The sequence below is a fragment of the Haplochromis burtoni genome, unplaced genomic scaffold (genome assembly GCF_018398535.1).
Source record: "Haplochromis burtoni strain Fernald_Lab_line unplaced genomic scaffold, NCSU_Asbu1 Contig_403, whole genome shotgun sequence".
NCBI lineage: Eukaryota > Metazoa > Chordata > Actinopteri > Cichliformes > Cichlidae > Haplochromis > Haplochromis burtoni.
In genome coordinates, this window is record NW_024582764.1 from 340,256 (window position 1) to 363,483 (window position 23,228).

At 41.3% G+C, this 23,228-nt stretch overlaps 3 protein-coding genes across 10 annotated transcripts; 1 reads left to right on the forward strand and 2 right to left on the reverse strand.

Moving 5' to 3' along the window:
* Positions 1-41: 41 nt before the first annotated feature.
* LOC102308978 (poly(rC)-binding protein 2) lies at positions 42-13,022 on the reverse strand. Of its 5 annotated transcripts, none has more exons than XM_005944327.3 (13): positions 12,752-13,021; positions 11,453-11,574; positions 10,209-10,232; positions 10,083-10,115; positions 9,839-9,955; positions 9,609-9,740; positions 9,364-9,492; positions 9,038-9,112; positions 7,685-7,726; positions 6,484-6,556; positions 5,950-6,002; positions 4,706-4,875; positions 42-1,363 (listed from the first exon to the last, which is right to left on the reverse strand). In XM_005944327.3, exons 2-13 carry the CDS (start codon positions 11,519-11,521, stop codon positions 1,327-1,329), a joined length of 954 nt encoding a protein of 317 aa, XP_005944389.1. In that variant the 5' UTR covers positions 11,522-11,574; positions 12,752-13,021; the 3' UTR covers positions 42-1,326. The 5 variants fall into 5 exon arrangements, with proteins under 5 accessions (XP_005944389.1, XP_005944388.1, XP_014196227.1 ...); XM_005944326.3 differs by having other exon boundaries at positions 6,484-6,583; XM_014340741.2 differs by lacking the exon at positions 12,752-13,021 and adding an exon at positions 12,359-12,632 and having other exon boundaries at positions 6,484-6,583.
* Positions 13,023-13,876: 854 nt separating this feature from the next.
* Positions 13,877-16,237, reverse strand: prr13 (proline rich 13). 2 transcript variants are annotated; one of them, XM_005944321.2, is made up of 4 exons: positions 16,116-16,237; positions 15,275-15,323; positions 14,697-15,151; positions 13,877-14,473 (listed from the first exon to the last, which is right to left on the reverse strand). In XM_005944321.2, the coding sequence occupies exons 2-4, from the start codon at positions 15,288-15,290 to the stop codon at positions 14,438-14,440; spliced, it is 507 nt and encodes a 168-aa protein (XP_005944383.1). In that variant the 5' UTR covers positions 15,291-15,323; positions 16,116-16,237; the 3' UTR covers positions 13,877-14,437. The 2 variants fall into 2 exon arrangements, with proteins under 2 accessions (XP_005944383.1, XP_005944384.1); XM_005944322.3 differs by having other exon boundaries at positions 16,103-16,211.
* A 1,195-nt stretch (positions 16,238-17,432) lies between these two features.
* On the forward strand, positions 17,433-21,711 carry LOC102306785 (cell division cycle-associated protein 7). Of its 3 annotated transcripts, none has more exons than XM_042212955.1 (9): positions 17,433-17,544; positions 17,684-17,783; positions 18,262-18,630; positions 18,774-18,869; positions 18,951-19,103; positions 19,446-19,589; positions 20,897-21,046; positions 21,254-21,390; positions 21,574-21,711. In XM_042212955.1, the coding sequence occupies exons 2-9, from the start codon at positions 17,685-17,687 to the stop codon at positions 21,617-21,619; spliced, it is 1,194 nt and encodes a 397-aa protein (XP_042068889.1). In that variant the 5' UTR covers positions 17,433-17,544; position 17,684; the 3' UTR covers positions 21,620-21,711. The 3 variants fall into 3 exon arrangements, with proteins under 3 accessions (XP_042068889.1, XP_042068891.1, XP_042068890.1); XM_042212957.1 differs by having other exon boundaries at positions 18,265-18,630; XM_042212956.1 differs by having other exon boundaries at positions 17,437-17,783; positions 18,265-18,630.
* Positions 21,712-23,228: the final 1,517 nt, after the last annotated feature.

Below are 23,228 nucleotides of genomic sequence, written 5' to 3' on the forward strand. Positions count from 1 at the left end.
TTTCACTCTCCTTTCACACGGTGACAAAACTCGCGAGAGGGTTTGTGGTTTAAGCATTTCACATCTTTATTTCTGTATTCTTTTTAAACAACGTGGCACCCAGATCTACAGTCTCAAAGGAAAAGAAATAAACGTGCACAAAAGTTTTTCCTTTCCTGCAAATAAAAAATAAATTCTTGAGCAGAGCAAAGAGCAGGAAACTAGTGTTAACTCACAACCTTTTCTACTTCCAGAGCATCAGTGATTTCACTTCTTAGCCTCATTACATTTAACAGATTGTTGTCCAGGAGTTCCCCCCCCCCCCCTTCCCCCCCCCTACTTTGGTAGTTAAGAAAAAAAATATTTCCTCCATTTAAAACAAATATTCCAACTTTTAGTATATAATCAGTCTTTACAAAAAAAAAGCGAGGAGAACCCTCTGCTTCCAATCCCTAAAGCCGACCCCAAATCCCCAAAAAACAAAACAAAACCTCCCATCCCAGCAAAATATCAACACATGATCTCAGGACAGGAGCGGGAAGGTTTAGGAATGACATGTAAAGGGAAGAAACGTGACATGCGGAGTCATACACACTTTAAATTATCTGGATAAATTCATCTGAGTGTTAGAACATTTACTAAATAACCAAATATAATTTGTGACGGTGCATGTACAGCTACGTGTTCTCGTCAGTGACACAAGTGCAATCCATGTTACAAGCACTTCAATTGAAACGGTGACAAAGGGGGAGAATGCTGTGTATATCTGAAGCAAGTAAGTACAGGTATTAAATGGACAAACTGACAGGTGGATCTCAGAGAGGGGAGGAGAAAAACAATTTTAAAAAAAGGAGTGGGGCGTATATAAACACAGAATAAAACAGTCACTCTATTCTTATTTTTGATACTTTTTTATTTTTCCTTTTTTGTCTTTTCCTTTTTAAAGAAAAAAAAAAGCTGACTGTACAGAACTAAATCTATGTCTATTCAGAGTTTTTCCAACTCATGTCTCTGATGGCAAAGAAAGAAATGGAAAGAGCGAGATATCCATCAAGAAAAGAAAAATGCCTAAACAACAAATCATTAAAACCTCTGACTGGACTCCAAAAAGGGAATTTAAAACCTAATCATTTGCTTTGTATGACTAAAACCAAAACAATGAAAATAAATAATGAACTCAGCGGATCAAATCAGTGGCGGTTGACATAATTTTTTTTGCTTTTGTTTTTTTTTTTAAATGAGGAAGAGGCAGTATAATATATAAACTCTTAACTTGGATAGTTGCATTGACTGCTTAATCATAGCCGATGATATAAAAGTGAGATTTAGTGCAGATGCAGTGTCTTATCAGTTGGCTGCCAGTCCAGTGGCCTCAGAGGAAAGCCTGGAGAAACAGACAGAGACACCCAGAGAGCAGGGAGGGAGAGAGTAAGGCATGCAATCAGACAGACAAGATAAACAACAATATCATTATGTACATTTATATATATTACTATGATAAAATCATCTGGATTCATTTAGCAGGAAAATTATGATTATACGTAGAAAAACAAAAATTACATGTTCAGCTTGAGCTCCTGCTGCCAGTGAGAGGGTCTCTTAACCAACAGCTGATCAAACTTACTGGTTTGCAAATGGAGCCGCATTAAAGAACTGGTCAAGAGTTGGATGAGATGATTCACTCTGGTGCCACTTGATACGGCCCTTCTAGGTTAAATGAAACTCTGCACAGCACAAAAACTGCAACCGAGAGGAAACCGCAAGCCCGACTCTCTGCAACCACCACATCACAGTGAAGAATATATGAAGGGCGCTATCTGAAAACTCAGATGCCCTCATAACCCAAGTTTCACAAGCCAAACAAACTCTGCACAGGCTGTGGATGCATGCAAATAGTCTCTATGAAGAGAAAGAGGAGGACTGCTTTTCCCTAAATGTAATGTAAACAGCCAATTCAACGTCAGGTCAACTCCAGGCCTTAACAGCTGGTGTCCTGCAGGTTTTAGATAACACCCTGAGTCAAATGATTAGTTCATTACCAGGCAATTTGGAGAACTTCAAGAAATATTGAGGAGGAAATTTATCCATTTAAATCAACTGTGATGGATCAAGGACACATCTAAAACCTGCAGGACACCGGCCCTCGAGGCCTGGAGTCGAAAATGCATCTGCACTTGTAAACAATTACAGGCACACAGAACTGGAAATGCTGAACCGGATAACTTATCTGCTATCTGGCCCATGTGGCTACAGCGGAAGCCCTGAATAATTTGCGGCTGCCCCTGAAGACCGAGTCTGCAGACTAGCCGACGAGATCAAAGCCTGCCTAATGCCTTATTGTTCTAAAACCCGAAGCTCCTCGTTTACAGCTCTGTGTGACAAAGGAAAGCAGTGACACTTCACGTTATGAAGCTGAAGTCTTCTTTCGGATGCAATCGATCATCTGCCTCCATCTTACCCTATCCCTGGGATCCTCACAGAGCCTCTGCATGTCATCCTTCACTACATCCATGAATCCTCGTTGTAGTCTCCCTCTTTTATGGCAGCTCCATCTTCAACATCTCCAAACCATACATCGCAGCAGGCCTCACTACCGCCTTCTAACCCTTCTCTTTCACGCTTGCTGCTATTCTTTCATCACTCATCTCCACCCCGCCTGCAGTCTCTTCTTCACCTCCCTCGTCTGTTGCTTTGGGTGGATGACCCCGGGTATTTAAACTCATCTACCTTCACTACATGTCCGTCTTGCTTTTACCGACTTTCATTCCTCTTCTGCACAGTTCACACCTCCACCGAATCTGCCTACAGATCACAATATCGTCTGCAAATATCACAGCTATGAAACTAATATTTACATATTGGTGAATTTCCTTTCTTAAAAACCAGCTAATGAACTAGGCTGTTCATTTATGTAGAGTCGGGCTTGTCATTTCTACCATGAGATAAAATAGTCTAAGGAACTCTTGGCTACAGAGTGTGCTTCATACAAGATTAATGAGAGGGCTAGAGGTCTTCTCATCCAACTCTTTGCAAGAAGGTGACCAGATATTCCCTAAAAGATCAAATTATTCCTTTCATGATTTGCTAAATCAGCTGCTTTAAGCTAAAGCAGATGGACGTTTTTGTATTTGTACCAACATGACAAAAGGATGATTTGGTGGCTTTGATACCTGAGGGTACTTTGAATTAATTTCTTACATAAGCAAAAATAATAATAATAATAAAGTCATCAAGATGCAATCCATTACAACAGCTAACAACAGTCACTTAAAATTCACTACAAGAAAACTTCTCATAAATACAATGTGACATCTTAAAGAGAGCCGCTACCTGAGCAGAGCTTACACAAAGAGAGAAATGCTTCAGTTAATCAGTGAAATAATTCCCTGTCCATGCTAAGTTCAAAGTTGTTCAAAAATAGAATGCACTCAACATGTCATTTCTTTAGCAGACGAGTGAAGTCAAGCTACAGATTATCTATCTTAGAAATATGGCGTCGTCGACCATCTTTCTGGCTTTGTAACAATGGGCTGTTCGATAGTAAGCGTGGCATGGCACAGCCAGATACAAAAGCAAGTGCAGGTACGGACAATAAGGAGCATTGTCGGTACTTCAGTAGTAGATGACTTATGTTTCCTCGGTTAGTAAGGGGAGAGCCTTCGCCTTTTAGACTTGGAGCCCAGCTCTGAGGCAATTTTGGGCTCAGTGGGAATTGGGTGTGCAGGGTTACTGGCCCCGCTGACAACATGGAGGGCCAGGAGAGGGAGGGGCTTGAGACTGAGGAGACTTGACACACAGGCAGGAGAGCTGGGGAGCAGGGAATCGGTGGAGGAGGTAGAGGAGGAGGAAGAGGAGGAGGGAGGAGGCGGCCCTGGAGCCAACAAGGACAGAGGGATGGAGGCTGTGGGGGGCACCACACAGGAGGAAGAGGAGGAGGAGGAAGAAGAGAAGGAGGAGGTAGCAGCAGAGGAGGTGGTGGTGGTAGTAGTAGTAGTGGTGGTAGTAGTAGTAGTAGTAGAGGTGGAGGGAGGGCACAGGCTGGTCTGTTCAGGGTTCAAGGAGGAGGAGGGAGGAGGTTTAGAGGACTCTACACTGTAGAAAGAGAGACAAGGAGAGAGGGACAACACAGTCGGGATGGGTCACAGGGCAGGCTGGTGAGCAATGGGTGGGGGGGATAGGGGCAGGAGGAGGGATGGGGGTAGGGTGTAGGGGGAAAATCACTCAGGGATGTGACCAAAACACGAGACAGAAAGCATCAGTTACAAATCAGCAAGGAAAAATAAATAACATATCTAGTGATGGATCAGTGTGGGAGGACAGAAAAAAGAAACCGACACAAGTGCAGACTGACAGAGAGCTAGCAAACACCACAGTGATGGTTAGGAGTTAAAAGAAAAGCCAGTAATCACTACAATCAATCATCTACACATAAATCCAAAGAGTAAGGGTGGATGCAGTCGAGCTATCTGTGTGACAAAGTAAATAAAGCTTTTCAGTAATTACTGCAGCTGTGCGGCATGAGTGGAGTGAAACGTGCTGAAAGATTACATTTAAACAGAAAATAATCTTTCAGGCACGCCCACGTGACCCGACTTTTACATCTAGCCCCTGCAATTTCAAGTAAACCACCCCGGTGCAGACAAATAAGTCGACTTAAACTGAAACTAAGCCCATGACCGAATCAATTACCCATCTAGAGTTAAAGTTCTTTTCTTTATTATCTCACCTGGCGTTGATGAGGTACTCCGCCAGACTAATGCTGGCAGGCGAGCCTGTGATGGTAACCTGGCGGTCGGTCGATCCATCCACTGGATTTGCAATCTTGATCTGGGCACCTGACATTTGCCTGATCTCGTTGATCTTGGCTCCCTGGCGGCCAATGATGCACCCAATAAGCTAGTGGAGGAAAAAATAAGTAAAGAGAGAGATACAGATGACTGATCGCTGCGATTATTCGTATGTGCGTCTAAGCAGGGCCTGCTCACTCTTAAACAGACTAACAAGAAGAAAAATCCTCCACAGATGAAGCACTGGGCCCCACTAATTCTGTGGGATTTAAATCTGTAATAAATGCATGATTTAAATCAATGCAGGGGTAGCAAAAGATACAGAGTCATGTGAAAATAGTTTTCAAAGTACTCTTTGCAGTCCTGTGGGGGGGGGACCCAGTACAATCGATGACTCAGTAGCTCACCGAACCACTTTTAGCAGCAGTAACCTGGAAGCAGTCGCTCTCTCTATGACTTCATCTGTGCCTTTTGGCCTGCTCTTTTTTACAACGTGGCTTCAGTTAATCAAAGTTTATGGCAATTCCTAAGTCTCTTAAGGTGCTGCCACAACAGGTTGACATCTAAACTCTGAGCCACTGCACACCAATTCTTTTCTTTTTCAGCCATTCTTGTTGTAGATTTACTGCCGTGCTTGTACGAAGCACATTTGGCCGAGCTTTATCCGTCAGACAGACGGCCTCAACATTTGACTCTAGAATACTTTGGTAGACTCATGCTTGACACTTTGATTATCAGCTACTGGCTGCTCCTCAGCCTCTTAATTCCCATGGAAGCTGTAAGGGTGTTTTCAGAGGAAAGCATAGAGTCCTGTGATATTCTCCTTGTTCACATGACTAAAATTCCTAATTCTTAAACTTTGTGTCCAGGTGGTCAGGAGGTTTCTGGTACATCTAACATGAAATGCAGATTTCTAACCCACAGCAAGTGGGTGTCATATGCAAACCCTGCCCGAACTACCCAGACAACTCCATCAGCCCTAACAACAGTAAAAATGAGCCTGAGCAGGACCATTTACTGCGGGTTGCTGCATTTGAGAAATGAAAAAATAATAAAAATTTAAAGATAATGTGTGAAAAAGTCTTTCTAGTCTTCAGACACAACCAATGATGCTTCCACTGACCAACATGCAGTGTTATTTTTAATAGTGTTTGGGATGAAATTCACTTCCTGAAGGACTTACATCATTTGGAATGGTCATCTCATGGGAACTGGTTTGAGCAGAAGCATCCATCCCTGACAAAGAAAACATGAAAGTGCTTTAAACGAACCATAAAGAGAAGGTCCTTAAGATACATGAAGTATAAAGCAGGTAAAATTGTAATTATGATCATTTTTAAGTCACCAAAATCAATTTGAAATGAACTCATTAGCTAATTATACTACGTTACTGACACAGTCAACTCACACTGACTCAAGATCAAAACGATTTGTTAAAAGGCAAAAAATTAAGATGTTTGATTAGAAAATAACAAAAGACCACACGGGGCTTTCCACACGTCAGCTGCTTTTCTGTAAACATGTGAGAAATGCCCTCAGTGTGTTCAGTGTGTCATCACAACCACCAGCAACTGTCATTACATCTAGTTTAGCAGTACAGGATGTGTGAACGTGCGTTTTGTCACGTTCTGTGTTTGATCTGTAAACCTGGGAATTTTAAAGACTGAGCAGTTAAAATGTTGCATTCAAAGCCCGTGGGCGTTGCTGCGCTGCATACCAGTGAATCCCTGGTTGCTCGGTGCAATGGGGAACGGGCTCTGCTGCATAGCCAGCTGGTGAAGCTTGGTGAGCTGTGGAGAGATAGCAGCAGAGGCAGACTGTGAGAGTGAGAGAGAAGGCAGGGAGAGAGACGGAGGAAATGGAAAACACAGGAAGAGGAGGGGGGGAAAAAACAGAACGAGAATCACAATCAGTAAAGACAAGGAGATTTCACACAAATCACTTAATTTTGTGATGTGAGGACCTCTAAACCTTCATAAGTTTACTACATAGCTCACTGGTGTCTGACAATGTGAATTATGGCTTGTCTATGTAAGGTACCGCATAGGTATTCCTCCAAGGAGCAGGCTGCATCTCTTGGTAAAGCTTTCTCGCAGTCTTCAGGGTCAGGACAAAGTCACACTACACAAGGGAGGAAGTTCCCAATATGCAGGTGATTTCCTAACCAGCAACAGTACACACCTGAACAAACTGACAATCTTAGCATGACTCTGTACCAGCAGCACCGCTACAGCTGTACAGGAACTTCTAAGGAAGCGATTATGTGCGTATGAGCCAAAACTGCCAGAGTGAGCAATGACTAACTCATTATGTAATAATAATAATAATAATAATAATAATAATAATCAAGCATAATTAAACTGTATAAGTGTTACAAGTCTTTATTTTGTCTCTGGCTGGTACCTCCCTGTGCTGATGCCAATAGTCAGTGGCAGGTATGACTAATTATACACAGTCTATCACATCCAATGCTCCTGATGGAACTCATTAAAAAAGAGAGAGAAAGATTAATTGAATCAAGCGACAAGTGGCCATTGTATAAAGTAATTATGAAGGGGGAGAAAGGAGAGAACAGTACGTTTATCTAGGACAGATTAATGAAGCAGACATGTGAAACAAGACAGCACAAAAGGGAAAAGACAGAAAAGTGAGCAGCAGGAACAGTTTACAATTCATGGAACAGTGGAGAGTCTGGACCAACAAACAAACGTCTGTCTAAAGAACAACTAATCACCAGTGAATGTATGAACTACATAGAATAACACTAACAATAGTATGTCAGCGTAAGGTAAAATAAAAAACAGGGCCAGGTTCAGCTACAAGTACAGGCTGTAAAATGTGGTGGGGGCGGGTGGGCAGCTGTACATATTGTAATTATGGGTGGGTGGGGGGGTCATAAAAATATCTACTGCACTTACATCTGGCTGTGGAATTGCGTGCTGTCCTTGTACGGCATATGCCTGAAACAAATGAAAACAAAGCTTTCATAGGCCTCACATCTGATTTTGTTGGGCAGCTCATTTCTCCAGCAACAACACTCGTGGTAAACAAATCTCTCTCAAAACACATCAAAGCCTCGTTTGCGGCCTGAAAAGCCAACAGAACCTTTCATCGTCTAGCGTCACCAAACCCAATCTGGGAACTTGTCACAGAGTCTGCTGTGGGAAAGAGCCAATTTTCTGGGCCTTCTGCTAAATGCAATCCTCCTTTTTCAGTCCACACAGACTGTTCCTGCTCACAACTGAATGTGAAACAAATCATGAACATTCATTTCCAGATATCCATCTAGAGATGGAACTAAATATAACTACTGCAGTCACACTTTGACGACAGGAAGGTTAATTAGCTCATCAATATCTCTTCCCCATCATAAAGTCACAGTTACTAACAACACGCATGAATCAGTGTGTTGGTTAGGCATGTTACATGTTATGGTAGGACAATTATGACCCAGTACTACTCAGCCAGCAGGTTTTGGGAATGAGTACAGAATAAATATTAGGAAAAAAAAGAAAGAAGAAGAATTCAAAAAAGGAGGCTTTGCAAATCTCCTAACAGGTCGATAAGTAAACCTAGCAGATTTAATGTGTTCTGTTTCAAGATTTTTATCATCAAACAAGACCTAAAAACCAAGGAAAATGCTATAAAATTGCTTGCATTAAGTCAGGGAAAGCCAAAGGGATAATATTAAAATAAGTATCAACGTGATCAAAATAGATTCCTTGTCCAAAGTCTCCACATTTCTAGGAAAACAAAAAAGAAATATTTAGAGGCGTTACGGGAGAATTACAGAAAATCAAAGGAGAGATTTTGTTTTATCAAAAGAAATAAAAAAGGTGTTTAGAAGGATAAAAAGAGCTTTAATGTTAGGCCAACAAGCACCAGAAAGCATTTTGGTTCAGACCAACATTAGTAGGAAATAGACCACCTCACTTCTGAAACCTGATGCTCAAAACAATGAAAAGCTCCATGGAAATGGGAGGAAATTCAAGGCTCTGAAACAAAAATCTTTTATTCTAGGTCTGCTGTGTATGGCTTTAAGAAAAACTAAAAATTAGCACAGATACCGTTGTCTAACCTAAATCCATCTGAGCTGCTCTTTCCCCTGCTTTCATGATCTTTCCCCTTTCATCTTCTTCTGACTTAAGTATCTTTTCATCACAAATCAGGTTTTCCAAGTATGTAACAAAATCCATAGTCAAATATCTCACACACACACAAAAAACCCAGACTCTGGCATCTACTGATTCCCTCCAAAGTATCGCATGTACCTGTCCGCCTGCAAAGATGACGGGTGATCCTGAAGGCTTGGGTCTGTAGGGGATAGTGACCCCCTTAGGGGGAGACTGTACAAAAGACAAAGGATCTGTTAATACACTGATATCCATTTTATCATAATGTTTTACATCTGTTTATATAATCATTAATACAGATTAAACACAGCTGCAGTGTAACAGTATCTGTGTTTTTATATATACAATAATATCAGCTCAAACCATAAACTCTTGTCTGAGCCTAATAAACAGCAGCTGAAAAGCTGAGAGATCATATATCTGAAACGACGACGAACAGCCACTTCATCTGCTTCACTGCTTACCTCAAGCATGACCACACAGATCTGCTTGACGCACTCAATTATCGACTGGGGAGTGCCAGCAATGGTGATGGCACGCTCCGTGGAGTTGGGGAGCATGTCTCCAGCCACTTGTACCTGAGCACCGGTTGACTGAAATACACAAATGAAAGAAAGTGAGATGCAGAGACAAGTGTTGCCTTATAACCTAAAGCAGAAAGGTGACAGTTGGCTGAGGTCGAAGAGAACACAGTTTTTGTAGTGCACACCTCTCGAATTTCCTTGATCTTGCATCCACCTTTTCCAATAAGCGAGCCACACTGGCTGGCAGGCACCACAATGCGTAGGGTGACCGGGGGCTTGCTGGTAGCTGTGCTGTTTGTCATCGAGCTGCTGATATCCTGATCAACAAAAAAACAAAACATTTGGGTTCATTCACATTCTGACTGGACTAGTCGTCGCTTTCTTCCTCTCTGAGGTCAGGAAAAATGGAATCTACCTCTTCCAACTTTTCAATGATCATGGAGAATGCTTTAAATATGGCAGTGGTTGGACCTGCCAATGTAATGATCCTCTCAGGACAATTGCCCTCTGAGATGTTGATGCGAGCTCCGCTCTACAAAGAAAAGTAAAGAATAAAATGAGTGATCTGGAGCCTTTTGTAGCCTGTTAGTAAGTATAACTTTACATATTACTGTTTGCTACTATATACAAAAAAAGAAGCTGTGTGTAAAACACCTCACCTCTTCTCTCATCTTCTTCACAGATTCACCTTTCTATTTGGAGACAATAAAGACGAATTTAGTATAACTTAAAAACAGATCTTCGACGACTGAAAATGAAAATTGTTCATTTAAACAGCATCTTACCTTCCCGATAATGCTTCCAACTTCCTAAAAAAGAAAAGATCACATGTTATTAGCTTGAATTTGCCTTTTATTACCAGAGTTTCAAAGCTCCCAAGACACAGTTTGCTTAGCTTATCAGGGAATTAAAAATAAATTTAGAGACACAAAAAGTTATTACTTTCATTCCTTTATTAAATCCTCAGTTGTCACAGTCATTAAATAACGATGGATTTTTCATTAATCTCCTGCTGATCATTAAAACTCCTTCATCTAATCGTCTTTAGAACATTTGGCCTGATCCATCATGAACATCCACATTTGTATGTCCGGTCTGTCTCCACATACTCAACAAATGAGATCCAGGAGGCAAACTAGCACACAGCATCTGTGGGTTTCTTACACTTCTCCAGGCTGCTGTAAGATGCTACAAGTTAAGGAGTCGACTGCGAGTTGGCCCCATGCAGAGCATAGGCGCAGCTTTGCAGACCATCATCTACATGTTGTAGGCGTTTACTGTCACCAGGTGGCAGTGTTAAAAATATTTGGAACAACCAGCCTGCAGGCTATTCTTGTGTCTGCTGTCGTTGGGTTTTTTCAGCCTGCAGGAGAAGACCCAAGTCAGAACATAACACGTTCAACCTACGCATATCATCACAACCATCCCGCTACATGCTGCTGGTTTTTCAAGGACTGCAAGCAAGCATGTCTGCATAGGCATATCCATAATCCTTTGCTTTGCCAAGCCAAATACCAATGCAAACACACACAAATGTGGTAGCATAAAGTTTTTGGAAAATCTTTTTGTCTTCCTTGTTGACATGACATACCAACATTTTAAACCACCATTTAAAAACTAAATAAAAAACTAAATAAAAAAAACAAAAACAAAAAACAGGCTACTCTGGGACCCAAGAGATGCCACGTGTGGCTTTTGCACTGTCATAAAGCCAGATGGATTAGTGAAATTAGCATATTCTGTTTACCGATTTTAGATTTTAATACATTGGACAGTGATGCCATGAATATATTTGTGTAATATTATTTCAGCAAACACTTAAACAGGAGATTTTAAAGGTATAAACTAAAGCTGAGTCATAAGTGAAAACACTTATTTTGGTATGCAGGATTGTAACACTGAGGCAATATCCCTAGTCATCCTACTAATGTCCCTGCCTTCAGTATATCTCAGGGGGAGGCTTAATTTTCGTAAATAAAACATCATACACTATCAAATGCAGACACAAGCTGTCAATGGATGACCTCACCTTGCCATGCATGAGCAGCCTAATGGTAAGGGTGACATTGAGCCCGCCTTCAATCACACCGGAGTCCATGACTGCAACTGCAGGTCAGTACAGAACTGAGGTCTTTGGTCACTGAGATGGATCTAAGGAACACAGAAAAATATGCACACATTAAACTAGAAATATGGTGTAGAGTGAGCCGCCATTCATTAAATGAGACAAATATAATCTAAAATACTGTTCCAAGATGCTGGTAAATAAGCGCACCAAGTATTTCGCTATTGAATGTTACATTTCAAAATGTGTTTAAAGGCCCGTAGATCCCATTCACCCATCTTACTAAGCAATTATCTTACTAATTATACCAACTCACAACATTAAATTTTGAAATTGAAATTTCACAAATCTGTTGGCTGAATGAATACGGCCTGATAAGACAGTTCCAAACATATTGTGTTTGTGTGACATTTAAAAAAGACTAATTCCACTTCGTGACTTTAGAGGATTCGAAAAAATAGTCCACAATAAATTTGGAAGATAGCATATGCTAACCTTAATGCTTATGAATACTGATGCGTACTAAGATGAATCAGACAAATATGGCCAAGGACTTTTACTAGATTCTCCAGTGTAGGTGAATTTACTTCCAACTATCTGAATGCTGCTTATGTGACTCTAAACAGGCGCTGGAAAGACCTCGATGTTAACTAAAACACATATAGCTTATACGCTAACGATGCCTTAATCATTAGCTATGCAAGTTTATCAACAAACATGCGGACACGCTCGTCACGAACCGGACCTAAATTTCATAAAACACGCACACAACAATTTTCCGTGTAAAAAACAAGACATTTAGTAGCACACTTTGGCCGTGTTGTTTTAGTTAAACTCAAATCATTTAACTATTAAAAACTAGTTGTCAACCTGTTAGCCACTTAGCATTGTGGTCGAGCTGGAAAAATGAATGGAGCATGCGTGCGTTACTTAGCTAGCTAGTTAGCTTGCTTAATTCGTCAACGTTACAAAACAGCTGCCTAGTTATCGGTGGTCTTCATGGCGAGGTAGATTGGTCCAGTTTTAATCAAGTGCAGGCGATAAAGATGACAAAAAATGCCCATAAAGGAGACATTAAAATAAAACTTCCCCCTTGGCTAGCCAAGCTATTGAGCTCAGTCAGCACGGAGACTGCGTGCTCATCATCACGCGGCCTGTTAGCACGCAGAGCGAACCGCGGCTAACTGCTGGGCGCGATTTCTTTCCGCGACTTCTGATCATAACAACAAATATAAAAAGAGCAAACAGCGAAATCAAACTCACCTGACTCGTGCGCTGATAGGTGATCGGGGGGAGGGTTGGGGTTGTAAGGGTAGAAGGGGAGAGGTTCGGGAGGGTAGAAACCCGGGGGAGAGTTTAGAAAGGACTCGGGGAAGAGGGAAGAGTGATGTGAGATCGAGCTCCACTCCTTTACACAAAGACAACAAAATTGTGACCTCTGAACTTTTCCCTTTCACCCATCACAAACCCCGACTCCTCCCCGACTCTGACCTATTTTTTTCGTAAAGCACGCCCCAATAAAATGTGGGACAGTTTGCGACAACATGGCAGGTTATTTGAAAGGACATAATTTTAAAAAAAAAAAGAGTTATGCAATACAGTGCATTGCTAAATTCGTTTTGAAAACGAAAAGCCAGTTGATGGGAATAACAGACTGTCTACGTGTTTTATCTGTTTATATAAATTAACAGAAAAAGTTTTAAGATATCTTTCAGATTTCTTGTAGTTTCTAATATATTCAGATTTTATAGCTGAATAAAATACTTTTTAAGGAGCCGCTAGAGGGCGTAATATTCCTTACTCTCCTCTTCTTCGGCTGCTCCCTTTAGGGGTCGCTACAGAAGATCATCTGCCTCCATCTCTCTCTATCCCTAGCATCCTCCTCTGCATGTCCTCCTTGACTGCATCTATCAATCTTCTGTATGAGCTTCCTTCTGCGTGGCAACTCCATATTCAGTATCCTTTATTCAATATATCCACTCTACCTCCTCTGCACCATGTCAGCCTTGCCTCTCTGACTTTTTCTTCAAACTGCTTAAACTCAGCTGTCATTCCGATACACTCGTCTAATCCTGTCCCATTTTGGTTAAATCCCAGTGAAAACCTTCAGAGCATCTTCAACTCTGCCTCCTCTCTACCAAAAATCATAGCAGTAAACCCTTGAAACCTTTCTATTTGCCCTTGCTGTTATCCTTCTGGGACGAACCATCCCTGATTGGTCTCCACCCTCCCTACACTCTCTTCTTCACTCTGGATGGTTGACACCAGGTATTTAAATTCTTGTATCTTCTCTATTAAATCTGTCTCCTTAGTGAGCATAACATTTATTACAATTTCTTTAAAAAAAAAAAAATCTAGATCTTTCTGAGCAATGTCAAACACACCATAGACTTTTTATGTAACTTCATTTATTAATACAATTTATTTATTTAACTTTAAAATAAATGATATTAACAAGCAACAGGTTTTTTCTGCAGCCATGCACAGTAGTGATCATAAAATTAAAAAAAATATATACCTTTAATTAACTATATTTTCTATATCCCTTTTAACTTAATTACATTAAGAAAATCATCTGCACAGTGCTGCAGTCTCTTTTTCAGTTATCTACATGTTTGTCATTGTAATATTAGAGAATAGTAACAGTAGATAAATTGCAACATTTCACCTAAAAACCACAAACCAAAGTAAAATTCAACATGAGGTGGAATCCCAGTGCCGATTAAAGTTGTGACAGTAACACACACACAAAAAAAGAGCTGCTGTATGCATTTCTAGTGTCATACATTTATACTGAACATGTGAGATTTGCTGCGACTCAGCAAAAATCTGCAAAAGGCTATAAGAACTGCTTTAATGCATTGACAGTTAACTGTTAGTAGTTAATAGTTGCGCTGTGCTGTTGTTACACAGCTTTTTTTGTGAAAGCCATGCTTCAAACCAGTCGCCTCAGTCTGAGTCGCTGCTGCTGCTGCTGCTGGAGGACTGTGAAGACAGAAACAGGAAATTATACATCTGTTAATCGTTTTAAAACAGTTAAAATATAGATTTTAAATTATAAACAATGCCTGATCTGCTTAAGCCATCTTCAACAGTGAACAAAGAAACACACGGTTTTAAAAGTCACCACCAACTGTTTGCTCTTTTCACTCAAAACTTAAAAATTAAACCATAAACTCTGACATTCTAAATTTAAACCCAGTCTCACCTTGCCATGTTTGTAGTGCTTATGTTTGTGTGCCTTTTTCATCTTCTTGTGCATCTTTTTGTTTGCTTTGTGCCCAACTAGCCCCATTCCCATTCCTGCAACTCCCCCGGCTAAGGCTCCAGACATGGGATTTAGCCCTCCATGATGAGGATGACAACCTTTGTGTTTGCCGCCTTTTGGGGAGTGTGGATATGGACCTGGGTGAACACCTGCAGGAGGAACAACTGGATATCCACCTGGAGCCATAGGATAAGGGTGAAGTCCAGGAGCTCCATAAGGCATTGCCCCTGGTGCACCGTATGGTCCCATGGCTGGATTCATAGGAGCTGGGAACTGGCCAGCAGAGTATGGAGGTGGAGGCTGGGGGAATGCTCCTGGAGGAGGGGCAGCAGGATAAGCAGGATTGTAGCCAGGAGGAAAGGCAGGATTTGGTGGGCCGACTGGAGGAGGAGGACCTGATACAAGTAAAAGCACACATCCATCTTACACACTGTATGCTTCAAACTCCTAAGCTATTAAGCAATTATAGACACACATAAAACATCATAATTAAATGGTAATCATGTTTGATGTCCTACCTTGATTTGGCCACATGGTTTATATATACACTGACCTAACAGAAAAATCCTAGAGGAAAGACAAAGGAAATGCAGTTTAAAAATATTGGATTAAATTAAAATAACACTTAAATATATCACTCGGTATATCTTGATTGAATTCGTGATTCTACCCAAATTAAACAAACAGCAGTTAACATTTAATCAGTGGCTTCTTCATTTTTCCAGATCAAAACCAGATATTCACTTTACAAAGACAGAACAAAAGGGAAAAGCAGTCGGTGTTTACCCTCAACAACAATGAGAAATATCTGGTGGGGTTTTTTTTGGTTGGTTGTTGGCAAAGAGACATCAGAGCCAGAGGCAGTTACTCACCTGATCACCTCTAGCTGTCACGGTTTCTCATTTCACAATTTGTGTTTGGTGTACACACGGATGCACAAAGTAAGCAGTTTAATGCGAACACCTAAATAAAACTAAACCAAAGTAAACCCCTTCAATTGATCCTCCCTTTATGAAGGTCTTGATATCTGTCGTCTGTTTGTTTTTAAGTGTTTACCGTGGAAACTGTTACATTTTGTAGCACTTGTCAGTACAGAACAAGGCTCATCGCTGCTATAAACCTCAATACAACACACAACAAAGGCTTAAATGCTTACAGAAGATGACCTGACAAAACATGAAATCATAATTGCTCAACAGCTTGTAAATCCGCAACACTTTCTCCATGTTTCTCCACACAGCAAGTTCAGCACACTCAGTCAGTCGTTATTGAGAGTTTTAGCTGTTTGTCCCAAACGTGTCACTTATAATAACTGCATCAAAATCTAAAGATTTCACAGGTTTTACCTTTGGAACCTACCTCGATTGCAGTGAAGTTTCAGGAATTCCGAAAGAGCAGTTTCGTGTTTGTCTTCCGCATCCAGCTCCCGGAAGGCTAAAGAAGCACATCAGGAAGCCACGCCCTTTGGGAGGGACGCTGCGCACTTTGTTTACGCAGTGGCAATGGCCCATCACACATGGGAACATGGCTAAAACCGAAAACAATCCGAGTGATCTTTTTTTAATGGGTGGAGTCGGGAGTTAAGGTGTGTGTCGTGACACACACACGCCTGACTTGACAGTTATTTTCACCTGTGACTCATGCCCTCATGGCAACACATAAAACCCATGACATCATGGATCAGCACTTGGAAATTGTTCAACAATACACAGATTTCAAAAGGGTTAATACAATCTGTTTACAGCAGACACGATGGCCGCAGTGAATTACATGGTTTAGTTTTAATGTCCAAGAACTGAGTTTTTTATGCTTGTTGTCACCAATGACATCAACACAGACTCTGTGCAATTCATAAAAGTTTCACAATTAGCTAAAGCACATTGTAAGAAATAAACTATAAAACTGACGCTACATTAAATTAATCCATAAATAATGTGATTAGTTATTTGCTATAATCAGTGTAATATTTCAAATTATGATACTTCAAAAGGCCTTTTGCACATTGGTATGACCTGGGTTGTGTCACTGGAATACCTGAGTAAATATTCAAACATATTACATACATCCAGTTTTTTCAGTACGTGGAGGATCTCTTGACGATGAGTACAGGTTCATAATTTAAAGCCACCTGCAGATGGAGACATTTGAGCATAACTGTAAATGTAAAATGTTACCTTTTTTTTTTTTTAAGTTATGCTATACATAAATAAAGCTATCACAGAGGTGGCCACAGAGTCAGCTGATCATTCATTAATCAATCCAAGTGAGATGAGCTTCAGGGCATGATGGCTGGATATTCTCCTTCAGGATTAAGGAAGATAAACATCCTTCCACACCTTTCACTGGTGTTTCACTGCTAATCAGCCACAAAATGCAGTTTGGAGAATGTAGGAAAAGAAAAATATCTAGTCTAACTGCATTATTTACCACATGAACGTGAAATCAAAATAATTTTAGCTACCATTTTGTTATCACAAACAGCAGCAAGCGGGATGAAGCTCTTCGTTTCTGGGGTCGGTTTCTTCAAACTGTAGTTTTCCTGGCTCAAACGTCATGTTTTTGTTAACATACAATAAAGAAAAAAGCTTAATTTTAGAGAAAAAAAAGGTCATATAATAACGTCAGCAAATTCGTGCTAATTTAACCCTCAAAATCACAATAATCTATTTTATTTTCGGGCAGCTTTGAAATCAGCGGGCAATTAAAACGAGTAATTGAAGGTGTGTTTGCAGGTGTGCGGGAGCCTAGCTAAAACTCACAGGCTAGCAGGGTGCTAGCCACAGTCCAGGTTAGGCACACACACACAAGAGGCGACAGAGAGGCCAATAAAGTAGCATTTGGTTACCTGTTTGTTCAGATAAACGTGTCCTACACAGGTTTTGAGGCTAATTTTGGTGATTTTTCTGTCTTTGGGGCACGGTTTTAAGGATGAATTCGCTAACAACGGAGCTAGCTGGTGTTTTTTTGGAGGACTCTGAAAATGATGTGACATTTCACGGCTTTTCCGACACTGAACTCAAAGATGAGGTAGGATTTTGTTTGGTTTTAGACCTTTAAACCTTCATATATACTGGGGTGACCAGAAAGCCAAGCACTAACTTGGAGTGGTTGTTTATGTGGGACACATTAGGCTGAGAGGTGGCTTAAATTGTTTATATACATCATTTAAAAAGAAAAAAAGACATTTAAAATGAAAAAAGAAAAAAGCACCAACTCTACAAGCTAATGTGTTTTATTTGAAGACGATTTTTACCACTTCTTCTGAGCATCAATTGATACTAACCTCCTTTTTATGATCTAATAAATCTGTATTCTCTTTTTCTTTTGTAATGATTCTTAAAGATGTAATGGGTTTTCTCTGGCAATAATTAGAATTGGCATGTATTTTGGTTGTTTCACGATAAAGTGTTGCCAAATCCAGAAATTTTACTCTGCATTCATTCAGACAGACTACTTCTGTAAAGGGATTTGGCAAAAAGATCTGTTATTCTGTGTTGATATTCAGCAGAATTGCAGTTTTGGAGATGAAGCTCAGCCTGACATTTTCCCCAAGGAGGAGGAAACTACATCTAAAGCATCTGCTACTTCTACAGTTAAGCCCTTCAGGCTGAGGGTGGCTCTGCGCTCAGCTCCCTCTACCCAGCAGTCTACCGACGATGAGGATGCAGAGGAGAGGACGACACACAAGAAAGGAGTGAAAAGGACAGGACAGCGCAATAGGACAAAGGAGGAGAGACACGTGAAATTCGAGGATGGCGAGGCAGCAGCAGCTCGGCCTGCTTCGACTGAGGACCATGGTTCTGATTCAGCAGATGATGCGTCGGACACTTTCCTGGCCAGGAGAGAGCAGAACATTAAAGCCAACAAAGCCATGGTAAATCAGACACGGCACCACATACAGAGTTTAAAATGTGACAAACTGATGTGAAAACAAACAAATTTGGTCTCAGTGAATAGTACAATAATACTTTCAAGTGCTGACCTTCTACAGTGACTCCTGTTGCTCATCTTTAACAGTTGGCTCAGCTGATGGCAGACCTACAGAAAATGCCAGGAGGTGCAGGGCTGCTGAAGAAACAAGCAGGAAAACAGAAGGCAAAAGACAGAAGCTCTGTGAGTGTCGTGGAAAATGTAGGAATTTTCAGCAGATCTCTGAATTTTTGAATTTCCTTATGGATCGTATCACTCCTGCAGCATCCGCCGCGATCTGCTGCGACTGGAGGAGAGTCCAGGAGAAACCCAGAGCGGGCATCTCGCAGGCTGACAAGGTCCATGTCGGGAACGGAGGATCCTTTGGCCGCTGAGGAGGCAGAAGTGGAGCTCAGCTTGGAGGAGGAGCTGCTGGAGGTCAGTTCTGTCACTTATCAGCAGCCAGTTAAAGTCTACAAGGCCTTTGGAGCATTTGTTCAATATAGTGCAGTAATGTACATATTGACATGTGATTTATTTATTGGTTTAGCTTTGAAATAGATGGCAGTCAAGAAAATCTAATAAACATTAGTGTTCTGAACCGTGCGTATGCTTTCCTCAACCAACACTATACAAACATTTAGAGAACCAGAGTGATAAGGAGTGTGGCAGTGAGTGAAAGCCATCATTTTATTCTGCTCTATTCTCTAATCTGTTTCTTGTCAGTATCCATTTAAAACTTGAAGCTAAGTGGATTATTCTTCTCATCATCTGTTTCAGGTACGCCAAGCTCCACGGCGTCGTGGCGTCGCACGAGGTAATCGAAGCAAACCTCACGTTATTCGTCCGGTAGAAGAAATCACAGAAGATGATCTCGAGTTGGTCGCAGACAACATGACCGAGAAAGTCTACAACAGTGTCACAGTGAGTTCACTGCCGCTGTTATTCAAACCCCGTTAGCACTCAGTGTTTCCAGGTGATCAGGATACATGTTTGGATGAGGACTTCTGAGATAAACACTCTTTTTGTTTTGTTTTTTTTAAATTCTGTACACATTGCCTTCACATAGTAATAAACCTATTCTTTAGGCTTTCGTGGCAAGCCTGTCTGTGTCCTACGGTCAAGAGAACATCTGACAGTTATATTTAAACCCCTTTTTATGAGTGTACATTTGTGATCTCCACCTTCTGCTTGGTGCTCTTAAGTGGGATTCATGATGGTGCGCTTGCCTTTATCTTTGGCTATGTAAAGTGAAGTATTTTCTATATGCAGCCTGTGTTTTTGTACATAGCCTGAAAGAGATGACGCTTTCTGTAGGTCAAGTGTTGACTGAGAAGGTAAAGGAGCGACAGAGCGACAAAACCATGCCATTCCCTTTAAACTGAATTTAGGCTTCTGCTCTGTAGAGGCTACAACGAAGCCTGCACAAGCAGCCAACACTGTTCCCATGTTTATGCCTGTGCAGCTGTGTTTCCATGACGTGTAGTTACATTTGTAGAGAGGTGCACAGCAGGTGATGGCGCAGGTTACACAGAAGGGTTTGAGGTTACGGTTCACCTAAGGTGTAGATTTACCAGAGGCAGATAAATCGACTTTAGCCTGGTGGCTAGGTAACCTAGCTTGGTATGCTTTTTTTTTTTTTTTTTCCCCTCTTCTCCACCTAATAATGATAACACTGCAGACTGCATAAACACCCAAGAACTGAGGGTTGTTCTATGAAGCAAGATTAACGGCTTAGTCAGCCATGTCAAGCTTGGAGTTTTATGTACCATGAAAGTGTACTTGGTTAAATCACCAGGGTTAGGAGCAGATTATTTATGTTCATTAAAGAATCTTAATCACTATTGTATCACATCATCAGATAATGTGTCTGGAATAAGCAACACTCGTAGGGATCGTTTTGTGAAGAAGAGTCATGTGACCTGTGAAATGAACCTTTTATCTGAGTGTGCACAGAACCTGAAGCAGAGAGACAACCGATAAAGATAAACCACCGTCCTGAGCTCAGACTGGTGTTTTTAGGGTTTTTTCGAGCCAGAAACCTGGCTGTGCTGAATGGTGTTCATAATAAATCCGTATGATCAGAAAGCAAGTCTAGCTCCACATGTAGATTAGCAGTTTAATCAAAAATGCATTTACACAATCTAAAATTTGGAGACTGTTGAGGCTGGTTAGGGAATGATGTAAAGCTACCTTTTGTCATTAGTTTTATGTATTTTATATATTTTCAGGGTTCCACGTGTCATCAGTGCCGCCAGAAAACTGTTGACACAAAGACGTGCTGTCGCAGTGAGGACTGCCGTGGGATTCAGGGTCAGTTCTGCGGGCCGTGCCTGAGGAACCGATATGGAGAGGATGTCAAAAAAGCGCTGCTTGATCCGGTCAGACTGATGATACCCCAACACTGAACTGTGCAAAAGCAAAAAAACTGTTCATCTTACACACACACACTTAATTATTAAAGTTTTGTATAGAGATATTAGGACACGGGTCATGTATAAAATTATAACAAAAATGAAACCTGTAGAAACATTGACCTCCCATCATACCCGTAGATTCGGGTTTTAAAACCTTCATTTTCTCTCCAGGACTGGAAATGCCCTCCCTGTCGAGGCATTTGCAACTGCAGCTTCTGTCGTCAGCGAGAGGGCCGCTGCCCAACCGGCATCCTCTTCCCCCTGGCTCAATATCACGGCTTCTCTGACGTCCACTCCTACCTCACCAGGTGACTTTGCAAGACTGTATTTTATATATAAATGGTGTTCCTTTTTTACCCAGATGGTTTGGAAAGTAGTGCCACATTGAGTCATTCAGTCAAGGGATTTTATGATGGCCTTAAGTCCTATCAAAGCCTTTTCCCCCTATTGCTAGTACAACTTAATGAGTGACCTAAAACCTCTCTTTACAGCCTCCGCAACAAACTCAAGACTGAGGTGGATGATGTAGAGATGTAATTTTAACACTAGAGGGAGCCAGTGTTCAAAGGTTTTATTGTGCAATGTTTTACTTTCTCTGAAAATAAAGATTGGCATTTTAACGTTTTTGACATTACATTCTTCAACTTATTTGGACAAAAAAGGGAAAATAATTTGCCTCAAGCTGGACCTTAGAGTGCTTAAAGCATGTGCAGACCAACTAGCAGAGGTTTTCACCATCTTCAACCTCTCACTACTACAGTCTGTAGTACCATCGTGCTTTAAGTCAGCCATCGTTCCAGTACCCAAGAAGAACAGGATGAGCTGCTTAAATGACTATCTATAATATATCCCTGCCCACAATTGCCAAATGGTTTGAGAAACTTAGCATGTCACACATTAAGGCTGTTATTCCTGCAGACCTCGACCCATAATACGAGGCAAACAGGTCAACAGAGGATGCCATAATAACAGCTCTTCACACAACCCCTCACATCTGGACAGTAGTAACACTTATGTGGGAATGCTGTTTGTGGACTTCAGCTCCACCTTCAGTACAGTTCAACCCCGCAAACTGGTTAAAAAAAGCTAAGCAACTTAGGATTCAGTGACTCACTGTGCACCTGGATATTGGACTTCCTGAGCAACAGAACACAGAGAGCACACCGCCTCCATCTGCATTCTGAATGTAGGCGTTCCACAGGGCCGTGTCCTCAGTCCCCTCTTATACTCTTAACCATGACTGTTCTTCAATTCACACCAATAACACCATTATAAAATTTTCTGATGACATGACCATTATAGGACTGATCAAGTACAATGATGATTCAGCCTACAGAGATGACAACAACCTACATGTGATCACAGCCAAGACTAAGGAGATGGTAATTGACTTCAGGAGGACAAAGCGATCTGACCACTCCACCCTCTACATTGATGGAGAGGAGGTAGAAAGCTTTAAGTTCCTCGGGGTCCAAATCTCGGCTGACCTTACCTGGTCCACAAACGTTTCCCACCAGGTAGGAAAACCACAACAAAGGCTATATGTTCTTAGGAAGTTGTATCAGGCCCAATTACCACAAAAACCGCTAATCAACTTCTACCGCTCCACCATTGAGAGCCTTCTGACCTACTGCTGTACACTCTGGTTTAACTGCTGTACTGTGGAGGACAAGAGAAAACTGCAGCGGGTGGTGAGAGTGGTAGAGCAGGCAATTGGCACTTCACTAACTCCACTAGAGACATTTATACTGGCAGACCTCAGCAGAGAGCCAGCATCATCATCAAGGACCCCTCACAGCCTGGATACTGACCACCACCTCTTTTGTTTTTGTTTTTTCTTTTATTCTATATTCTCTTATTCTATCTACATATTTACATAAAAATGCTTTGTGATGACAGATATCGAAGCATGATGGCGCAAGTGTGCTGGGGTTACTCTCAGTGCTCGATAACTCTGTATCCTTACACTGCACTGATTAGTGCTTTTGGCTCTGATGTCATGTGCACGTGCTGTGGATCAACCGGTGATCCATGGACAGGAAGTCTGGACTGGCTCTCCGTTTAAAAGGTCATCGTTTCTGAGTTTTACTTTAACAGGCAGTGCAGAAACTGGTTCAAGCCGGTGGTGAGCAGACTTGTCCAGCTC

Coding starts and splice junctions, on each gene's coding strand:
- LOC102308978 (XM_005944326.3), bottom strand. CDS start 11,521: ATGGACTCCGGTGTGATTGAAGGCGGGCTCAATGTCACCCTTACCATT. Junction 9,113..9,363: donor TCTGTGTGGTCATGCTTGAG/GTAAGCAGTGAA, acceptor TCTTTTGTACAG/TCTCCCCCTAAGGGGGTCAC. Junction 1,364..4,705: donor GAGTACCTCATCAACGCCAG/GTGAGATAATAA, acceptor CTGTTTCTCCAG/GCTTTCCTCTGAGGCCACTG.
- prr13 (XM_005944321.2), bottom strand. Junction 14,474..14,696: donor AGCACTACAAACATGGCAAG/GTGAGACTGGGT, acceptor CTGTCTTCACAG/TCCTCCAGCAGCAGCAGCAG.
- LOC102306785 (XM_042212955.1), top strand. CDS start 17,685: ATGAATTCGCTAACAACGGAGCTAGCTGGTGTTTTTTTGGAGGACTCT. Junction 19,104..19,445: donor TGGAGGAGGAGCTGCTGGAG/GTCAGTTCTGTC, acceptor CATCTGTTTCAG/GTACGCCAAGCTCCACGGCG. Junction 21,047..21,253: donor AAAAAGCGCTGCTTGATCCG/GTCAGACTGATG, acceptor TTTTCTCTCCAG/GACTGGAAATGCCCTCCCTG.